General features: G+C 38.1%; 1 protein-coding gene across 11 annotated transcripts in view; it reads left to right on the top strand.

Annotated features, from left to right (window-relative positions):
• The window catches only part of LOC112467529 (potassium voltage-gated channel protein Shaker), a 108,612-nt gene that overhangs the window by 21,459 nt on the left and 76,243 nt on the right, over nt 1–10,910 (top strand). Inside the window, exon 1 of one of the 11 annotated variants that reach the window (XM_025036199.1) lies at nt 9,641–10,180. The exons of the other annotated variants lie outside the window; for them this stretch is intronic. Coding sequence (XP_024891967.1) covers nt 10,098–10,180 — 83 coding nt within the window. The 5' untranslated portion in view covers nt 9,641–10,097. Of the gene's footprint in view, nt 1–9,640; nt 10,181–10,910 lie in introns of those variants that run through there. 11 annotated transcript variants of the gene reach the window in all.

Here is a 10,910-nt window from a genome sequence, read left to right as displayed (position 1 = left end):
CAGAATACTTCGAAAATGATATCTCAAATTTTTTAATTTGTCTGTAATATAATCGCTGTTTTTTAAACAAAAGTTTGATGAGAATGGTCATCTTGTTATTGTAAATTAAAGTTTAAATACCTCAGAAATTAATTTTTTAATTGAAAATTTGTTAAGAGAAAAAATATTATAATGCGATATTAATAAAAATGGCTCTCGATATTTTTGCATTACAAATTGACATATCTATGTTGTTCGTTTTGCTAACGATTCTGCATCTTTACGGCATCTCATTATAAGTAACACGATCGGATGTTTAATGAGGGATAAAACAAAACTTATTAAAGATGTACGGAAAGCACACGAGGATATATTTTACGAGTCGCGCTATTTGTCTCGAAATGGCAATTGTCACCGGGATTTGTGCGCTTTATTATACGGGCGCACGTTAATCCCTTCCGCTAGATAGCTATATAAGGTTACTGGATAGCGGAAAATGCTCGTTGAATGATGTTTTCATTCAACTGCTCCGGTTTCGAGTTTCATGTTCTCTGGAAAGTATCCAACGAAAATTAAAAACGTCAATAATTCTAACTGATCAACGCATAAAATGCTACCGAGGTACAGAATGTGGAGAGTAAATACGAAAAATAATAAATTATTTGTTGTGTTAATAGGAATTAAAGTTGGCGGTGAAATACATCTTATCCTTTTATAAATATGTAGAGCGTGCAAAAAGTTATAGTTTAACGTAGGATTAACTTAAAAGATTAATTATTAATATGATAAACAGCACTCTATAAATTGTTGTACTATAAAGCACATAAAAGAAATACTTTGAATACTTTCGAACTATTCTATTACACATACAAAGCTCGCAAAAATCCGAGACACGCGAAAAGAAGAATGAGAGAAGGAACGAGAAGAGAAATACTTGTACTCTTTTTTTTATAGAACCAGATGCGAGACTTTTATGTTTTATGCGTGTGAGACAAAAATCTGCCGCAGTGTGAGAAAGTTTCACCATGTTTGACAGAGTGGAAAGTTGAAAGAAAAAAAATGGGTAAAGACGCGAAAAGACAAGGACAGTGATAAAAAACACGCTGCGGTTTAAGTTCTCTATTGACTGTTTTATAATGCGACCGAATTCGGCAGTTCTCCTTGCCATATAACTTCAAATTGGCACCGTTTCAGAATGTTATTTTCTCATTTCCTCGTCGCACTTATTGTTGAACGCGCATCTAATCTTGATCAATGTCGACATCCGTTACTTTTGCGGCCGCGCGGTTCTCTCGCTTTTCCTTCAGCAAATCGAACAAGTTTAGATTATAAGTTTAATGGCACTTTTATAAATAAACTGTTTTGTACATGCTGTGCATACAAAAAGTGCAGAAAAATAATATTTATAATATGGGATGTCTGATAATCCTATAATGTTGAAAGGCCTGTGAAAGGATTAATGTAGCAAGTAAGAGCATGTAAGAAAAAAAATTTATCCGACCGCGTGATCAAAGATAGAGCAATTATAGCAGATTACTGTTAATTAACCCATTTCTTTGTCCTTGCCGCATTTGCTGCGGCAGATATCGTATATACGTCGATAATTACCTATCGTATTTAATGGATGGCCGAATTAGAGCGACGATGCGACGATGTTCCTTTATCAGACTTCATTGCGGTTTGAGATTTATCTTCGACGAATTGACAGCAATTGCTGCAAATTGCGAGAACTCCGATATTGAAAGGAACATTGGCTTAATACAGAGTGAGGTAATAAATGAAAGATACAGAGTTTCTAGTATGTGATAATCTTGAAGATTAATTAATTTTCAGTAATATGTTAAATGTAACAATATTTGTATATAGTATTTAGAATAACAGATAAAAATGAGAGTCACTGGTCAACAATAAAAATGTATCCTGTATCAAAACAAGTCAATTCTTATTAATTTTGTATAGCACTAATAACGAGTATGCCATTAAAACTGGTATCTTAGCTCTTGTTTTCATAATACTCAATATTAATAATATGGGTGCAATATGAGAAATAAGATGACCGTTTTCAAGATATTTCGACAATGGGAAAAGAGGTAATAGGGAAAGTGGAGTCTTGCCATGTTAGCAGTTTACTGTTCGACTGTAACCGAGGATACTTCAGAAGTAGCCTACAAGCGACAAGCCAAGCAAAAGCACTCAAGTTAAGTTTGAAACTGGACTTAGACTGGCAAGATCTGTTCAGGAAATGTATTATTTTTTAGTATAAAAAATGAGAAAAGAAAGTGAATTCAGTTTATATTTAATATCTTAAATATGCATTTTTTAAATTATTATATATAATCCGTATTTCTTGAACTAAAGCTAACAATAAGTAATGTTTTTCATGGTTACATTTGGCCTATACTTACATGTAAATAAATGGAAAAATTCAAGAGTAAAGCAGGATACAAATTTTTGTTGACCAGTATTATTTGAAGCAAATGTAATCCTTTATGTAAATCTCTCGAAATTGAAGCTCTCCCGCGGTGAAAAGTCCGCGAAGCCCCACGCTGGTTGATACGTGATCGCGTGTGTGAAACTTCCGGCGAGGATCGAGCACGAACAATCGACACGACACGCTCGCAATCAACGTGTCGTGATGATTTGCATGATAGACGATGTGACGTGACGATACTTTCTATCGTTTAAAACATATTCTATGTTACATTTTTTCCATATGTTATAAAAGTAATATTTTATAAAGGTAAAATTAATATTTTTTTGTAAGTAACAAGAACTCAGCTCTTACAGTTATTCCGATCGTATTTAAAATAAATCTCCCTCAGATGTAATAACACTTCAAAAGTGTCGAAATTTTCAATTTGACATTCTTTGGAGAGGGGGAGGAGGGAAATAACTGTATTTATAACTGTAAATAAGTTTCAAAGATTTCTGAACTATATACGTAAAAATCGCATGGAAGCGATTTATTAAAAAAACATTAATTCTCTTTTTAATAAATCAAAGAGGCTCATTATTAAATTGCGCTTTAATTATTTTCGAAATTTTATACCGCCACTTGGGTATCATCATCTCATTGTCTTTAGCATCTCGCCGACATCGTATTTGCCGTAGTTGTCGCAAGTAGTTCCTGAGGGAGGTTTCCTATTAACTTGATTTCCTTGTGCATGCCGCACGAAGCTGTGTCTTCTAATGGATAGTGACAGCACTTTTAATCGAGAGATCTACACCGAGATCGGCAATTTTCAAACAATCTGAATACAAATGAGTCAAGTGCGCTCCTTCGGGAGACATCAGTAACGCGCGCGTTTCAGGCAGGCATTATAACATCAACGTTTCCCCCGGTCTCGCGAGCGAGCAGACGGATATCGACCTAACGAATGAACGAACGACGGCAGTTTTCCATCAGTTTCCGTTATCAGGAAGTGAATCTTTTAACTATTCAACGAGTAAACGGCAGTTTTCATCAGTTTCCGTTATCAGTGAATCTTTTAACTGTTCGCAAAGTAATATTTATCGCCAGGAGATAAATCAAGATGATACTTTTTGGTAACAACCATCGAATAAATATTAACCATTCGTCATCGATTAATTTCACGGTTTGTTTGCGCGCGGCATCACGAACGATTTATTCGTTTACGCATGAGAAAGCACGGCGAGTGCTCGGGCATCGAAGGAATTACGTTCATTCATGATTTTCGCGATGAATCAATACGACGTGTGCGCCGGCCAGTGAGAGGGTTTTACGCGCGCGCGCGCACAAAGCCGACACGCACACGCGTGCAGTGGCGCACCGCGTGAGGATGCGATGCAAGGGTTGTTGCTCGTATATGCCGCTCTGCGTTTGCAGAGCCGATTATCAGCCGTTCTTTGACGTCGCGGGCGTTTTCAATGTCAAAATTCCTCCGGGATCGGATCGACATATTTCGAGACCTGTTGCGAAACGAAATTTTATTTTGCTAGACGTTTTTAAATGATCGATCATATGAGAATTCATAAGGAATTCAATATGAATGATCGAACTGTTTTGCGATATAAAAAGGAGGGAAAATGAGGAAAAAAATTAAATTTATAAATAATTATTTGTAAATTGTTATATAAAACATAAATTTAAGAATATAATTGATGAAATTAATCATCGAAATTAAGCTAGTCAAATTAAATGTATCTAATATTGGAAAGCTTTTGGCATTTTAGCCGAGCGTAGAAATTCTGTGACCATCGACAGAATTTACCACCTACGTCTTGGGGGTGTAACACGTGTACCCTCGTTACGAGACGTGGGTGGAGCCATCTACTTGTTTTAGTGTGAAACAAATTCTTTTATATGTGTCCCTCGATGTGTAGTTTGATTTTTAAATTTTACTTGTTTTTTGCTGGAGAATCTATATTTTCTGTACGTATAACATCAACGATATCTGTAATACATTAGCGAGGATTATATGCAAGCACGTACGTTACGTGTAAGCAGAGAACGTTTCAATTTGTTTTAATTTTATTTTTTTATGAAGTTTTATTCTAAATACCATTAGTTGAGAAGTGTATTTTGAACTTCTCGTAGAGAGTCAACAATCTATATAATCTATATAATCAGTGCCGTAACCAGCCTGCGTTGCGCCCGGTGCGAGCTGAACATTTTGCGCCTCCTTCTAAATACTTGTAATAAAAAAAAAGATTAAATATTTAAAAAATATCAATTATATCTCACAATGTCATTTACGAGCCTTATGTGATGCAAACTCGTCGATGCAAAAATAATATTTTCATAATTAAGTTGCCTTGCAATCGAGTTCTCTATGGACAATATGTCCTTTGTCAGTCTCTGTTGTCCGGCGAATTCTCTATGGACAATATGTCCTTTGTCAGTCTCTGTTGTCCGGCGAACATATACATATATACAGTAGACCAGATTTTGCCAAGAAGTCAAACCCTTGGGGAGTTCGAGCCTTCGGCCGGGTCTATAATGAGTCGCAGTCGTAAGAGTCGTAAGAAATTGACCAATCTCTCTCACAGTTCATTATTCTTTGACCGCAAGGAGAATAATAGACTGTGAGATTGGTCAATTTCTTTCGACTCTTACGACTGTAACTCATTGTAAACTCGGCCTTTGAGTCATGGAGACAGAATTAATTGTTTATGCCTCCTTCTTTCAAACTTTTTTATTTTATCGTCTTGACTGCGCTTCCCTGAAGCTTGCGCCCGGTACGAGGGCACCTAGTTACGGCTCTGTTTATAACGTATTAGCACGGATTATAGCATGTTACGTGCAAACGGAGAAAGTTTCAGTTTCTTTCTAATTACTCAGACACAATATTCAAAATCGGGATACAAGACGTCTTATATCCCGATTTTGGACATTGTGTTGCCTTAAAGACACTGTGTTGTCTGGGTATATTTTTTTATAAAGTTTCATTCCAAATACCATTAGTTGAGAAGTATATTTGGAACTTCTCGTACAGAGTCAATTGCGAGACTCGTCCCGGTGAGGTATTTGTTAAACGCGCGCCACGGCAATCGGGTGATAATTAATCATGCACCTATTTTCGCACGTATTATTGTACGTCGTCCGTTCTCGCGGCTCTCATATAGGACAGCGTTTGAAAACCGAGTTCGCCGCTCGCAGTGAACGAAGAGAGGAGAGTGAGAAAGAGAAAGAGAGAGAGATAGAGAGAGAGAGAGAGAGAGAGGGCGGGGACCAAAATAGCATCGTCCTTTACGGTCGCGACACGGCCGACCCTCGACCCTTTTGAATTCTCGTTAAGCGTCGGCATTCGCGGAAGTTCCTAAACGAGCAAGATCATCGATCTTTCCCGAGGGTGCACGCCATTATCCTCGCGAACTTTGCGGCCGTAATTCCGCAGGATAACGTCTCAAATGCCGACCGATATATAGGGCGATAATAACTCATTCCGCCCGCTTCTTCTTTCGATCCTTTCGAGGCATCGGCAATTTCGCGCGGATATTAAGACGGCGAATGAGATTAACGAAGTATAATGTGTCAAATTATTCAGCCGTGAGAGACTGACCTTTTTCGCCCAGGAACTCGGTTGCAGGATGCGCATCGCTCTTGGCATCGCTAGTATAATTCATTACAGTAATCGCATCTCGCGCGTAAAAAGAAGGAAATTGAATTTCGTATTTCTAGATGAATAATTTCACAATTATTTAGACGGAAGTAAATTAGAGGGAGGATGGAAGATTTTATCAGGATTTTAATTAATTCAGAAGAGATCTTATCGGTTTTTTTTTTTGAAAAGACGATTTTGTATTTATTAATATGAGTATTAATACAAGTAGCGATAATTTTTAATTGTGTCAATGCGGACGCGCGCGCCGTCCGACACGTTGCCTCACGAATGATCGATTCTGTTATTTCGATTGACTTCGTGCTCTCGCGACGGCGGGGATTGAATTACCAGTGCTGGATGCGCTTTCGGTGCCACTTTGTTGCGACGTCCGACAGATGGCTCGTCGCAATGGCTTGTTGGCGACGTGCACACGTGCGTCCGCATGGTCCTCATCTGGACCCCCCACCCTTTCCGCCTATCAACCCCCTCGAATCCCACCAGTGACGTCGGTGACGTCAAGACGCATTGCGACATATCGCGCTCTGCCCCGTTTCGCGCTCCCTTTCGTCTTCGCGCGCCAAAGGCGCGCTTTTTAGCTCGCACTTGAACCTGCCTCGCGTCCAGCCGAAAAACGATTCGATGAATGGCCATTGTATGCACAGACCGTCATATGGATTGTTTTAGCAGACAATTTGATTAATTCTCCTGTATCTGTACGAAATCAATTGTTTATTATTGAGGGAAAATGATGTATATATGTTATACATATAATTTTTATTATTTTCTTAAGAATAAAATAGAATATAACCAGATAACACAATGTCCACAATTGGGACAAGAATAAAATTATTCTATGAGAATAAAGAAACTAAAATGTAAGGCAAAATGTAAGCGTAAAATAACTTGACAACGTCAACAACTTTTTTAATTTTATCTCACTGATGTTAATGTACTTATATTTTTTTGTTGCAGGTAAGTGCAGAGCTACTAAATCTTATTCGTACATTAAGGGTGAGTTGCATCCTTTTTAACTGTTGATAGCGTAAATTTTTCGAAATTCTCTCATAATTTTTCTACATATACGAACAAGTTTACATAGAAACTTTTTGACGAGCGGCAGAATTTGTACGATTGATCTATTACACCAGATATGCTATTTGCTATATCTTTGTCACGCGTGCCAAACGTCGCTTACAAAGATTTGAATTTAAGAGATCATTTAGTGGTTTAATGTGAGAGCTGTACACGTTTGAAAAATCACGTATTGTTCAGATAAACATAATAGAAAGTATCAGCACACGCGGGGAGAGCTTTTACCACCTCGAACTACGATCGATCGCGCGCCGACTGCATCCGGCTAACGTCATCATCGCCGTACACGTGACCAAATTCTAAGTTTCCTGCTCTCTGGTGGAAATTGCGGCGGCAATTTCATGCTTACGCGTGCGTACCGCCCAGTGGCTTTGCTCGCAGTCTGCATTGCGCCAGTGCGTAAAGCGGACGGTTGATCTCTATTATCGATGAGCGTCGAGATGGCATTCCAGCCGACACGGAGCATTAGTTACAGCATTAGTTAGATTTGCATCTGTGTTATAGGTGGTGTTACATTACATTTACATTGTTGAATGCAAAATTACAATATAGATGTAATGTACTGATGCTTTGTGTCAACTGGGACTTTTTTTCATCAATCTTTCGCGATTCAGCCTCTCTGAGTGGAACAAGTCAATCATTTAATCCTGCTAAGCTAACAGTCAATATGAAGTTCGTTACTGAAATTTAGTTTTCTTTGATAGCACGTGACACAATCCCACATTCACTTGAATATCGACAGGAATATAATTTCGTCTCTACTTTCATCTTGCGCTTCTAATAATGCATCGTGTAAACTACTAGTTTAGGCCATATAGGCTAGTTGATGAGTGAGAGATCAAGCGGAAAAGCTGCAGAATTATGCAAATCAGGATATTTGAAAGCTGACGCGGAGGGTCTATATTCAATTAGTTCGGAATTTATCGCGTTAGGAATGCATAGAACGTGTTGGACTTTGGAAAGCTGCGCATAACTGCACGATTAACTCTCAATTGATCGCGCCAAGAGGTGAAATGACCCGCGCCAATTGCGCCTGATGCATCGTATCTTATATTACCTGTGAATGATATGCTCTTACTCGGAAATTTCGCAAACATGTCGTAGAAACGATCCATTTCATGTCCGCTAGTGGCGATAGTTTTTATAAACGTTGGCAGATAAAGGTTTCCCGAGATGAGGTCGTGAGATGTCGGGAGATATTTATAGCGAAGAGATGATGTCGTTCGAATACTTTTCTAACCCTGCAACTTCTGGCGAACGGCCTAACGTTGTTTAGCCGTTCCCAGGCCAGACATTTTACCTTCGTTTCCAAAATACACTGACTGGCTGCCACTCCGCCCACCATAACACACCAAGCGTCGGAAACGCGTTTCAGGGACTTAGAGTGATCTACAAATATTTCTATCAATGAGCATCGTACAATTAGATTTTGAATTAATTTTATACATATCAATTAGTTATGCTTTAAAAAATTCTTCGTCTATGAATTAAAATATTTTCTTGTAGCACAAGATAAACGGGCTAAATTAAAATCTCTTGATTTATTATTTCCATGTTAGGTCTGTTGGCCTAATTGAACACGTGGGTTCATTTTCACGAAAGAAATTTGCGATCAAACTTCTTCTTCTTTGAAGTGTTCCGTGATACCCGTGATGTTATGGTATCCGGAACTTATATGCCTCTGGCGCGATCTACGGATATTGTAGGTCAAGAAAGGGAAAATAGTCCGAGGAAGTTCGGAGAAGTTCAAAGCGCGGTGGTTAAAAGTCACAAGGCACGACATTTATATAAAATCGATAACTTAAATCGTATTTATAGAATCGATACAATTTAATGAAAGTTGCAACTTTTACTACGGCTTCGCTACTGCATTTACGATGCGATATTTTCAATGAATCACGTGTCAGTAATTTCGTTAAAGAAAAGTCAATATTTTTCAAGTGGCCGATAACCGAGTGTTTCTCGATTGCCTTAGGTTCAGTTAGCAATATCACCCAAGTTTCCTGCGCCTCGTCCCTCTTGATAGATCGATTCCGCTGTAAATCAAATTAATTAAACCTCATCGCGATCTGGCGCACGAAAGCACGACGCGTCGGTCGACTCTTGTAATTCGGGAGATCCCGTTTGGTGGCCTGGTCCAGTGTCACTCGGAGTAAATTAAGGACGGAAGATATAGATAGAAATAGACGAACGGAGTGGGGAAAACGAGAGCACGAGATGAATGACAAAATCGCGAAACTTTATAAATGAGTCGCGATCAATTGAAGATTGTACTCGAAGGCAGCACTGATTTCGCTTAAGTGTACTTCATAATTGAAATATTACTTTTGCAAATAATATCTGAATATACAACAGTTTCTAAGAGATAAGCAAAGTTAAAAAAATTGTTTTTTATTCTAATAATATAATTACCGATAGGTGATTCACATTCAGCTGAATGTACGGCCAGACGTCGATTTGGAAACGTAACTAAGGCTCGCGATGTATTTTTAACATCGAGATACTCTGTCTGTGAAAGTGTCTCCACTAGTAGACTGCTTTTTGGAGAGCGTAATGCTTTAGTATCATTGCTCGATGGCAGAGGCCTCGATCTATGCACGTGGCAAAAGGCGATCGATTAAAAAATTTGTTCTACGCGGGGAAAATCGATCGAATGCGGCCGAATTTAATTTATAACGGATATTTAACGTGTTAAAAGTGTGAATAATTCAGTGAAATTTGCACCATGATTCGTGAGAATTCGATAGCTGTGCGTGCACGAAATGTGAAGTTTCGACTTTTGATCGATCGACGTAATTGATCGATTTTTTTTTGTCAATCTATATGTGCAATTTGAGGTAGTTGACGATGAATATTTGATGTGTGTGTAAGAAATCGTGACGTGATGGTTCACGTCGAGTGGGTTGTCGCCAGGCTTCGGCTCTCGTAATCCAAAAGCGTTTAAAGATTAGAGCATCCACGATGCACGCTGGTATGAGAAGCACATTTCTCGGGATGAGGATGTTCCCGCGCCGGAAACGGAAATCGCCCGAGCGTGGGAAAAGGTAATGATTATGTGATGCGAGTACCAATTATCCGTTTGGCTCGCAGAGTACTTGTTTCTATGCACCGAGTAATTGAAGTAGATCGTATTTCATGGAAGAGAACTGGTCGACAAATAGGATCCGTTTTGGGCGCAAATTTCTACTTGCGAAGTATTATCTGATATGCAAGACAATTGCTTTTACATTAATTAGCGGTAAAATTATCGTAGGTTTTATGCTGTATATTTCATTAAGTAAATTAAGATTTGAAACATTTTCTGGGAAAGGTTTATTGCGACAATGGTATGTAATGAAATCATTTGGGAAGTAGTGAAGAAAATTAAGTCATTTTGTTGATAATTGATATGCAACATTGAGTCTTTCATTAAAAAATCTTGAACTTTGTTATAAATGTTCTCGAAAACTAACCGATGAAAAAAAATTTAAAAAAATTTATATGCTGACGTTATTAATAAAAGAACTTATTTTTTAAATTTTATGCAATTTTAATATATTTTTGATTCTCCTTAAAATCTATTTAAATAACGTTAAAATCGAACATTTGATGAGCTTGTTTCTAGGAAGCTCATGCCATCTGACGCAAGCTCTTGGAAGTCGATAAGCAAGCAGTCAAAAGCTCTTTGTCTAGGAGTACATTGATTGATAGCATCCAAATACTAATACTTTTTTATTCGGCATCGATTATTTTTTGCATAGACTGATTTATTTATAGCTTTGGTAACAATAGGCA

This window comes from Temnothorax curvispinosus, unplaced genomic scaffold (genome assembly GCF_003070985.1).
Source record: "Temnothorax curvispinosus isolate PA1 unplaced genomic scaffold, ASM307098v1 QBEX01017496.1, whole genome shotgun sequence".
In the NCBI taxonomy this organism is placed as follows: domain Eukaryota; kingdom Metazoa; phylum Arthropoda; class Insecta; order Hymenoptera; family Formicidae; genus Temnothorax; species Temnothorax curvispinosus.
Note: the sequence above shows the minus strand (reverse complement) of the source record. Positions and strands in the feature narration are given on the sequence as shown.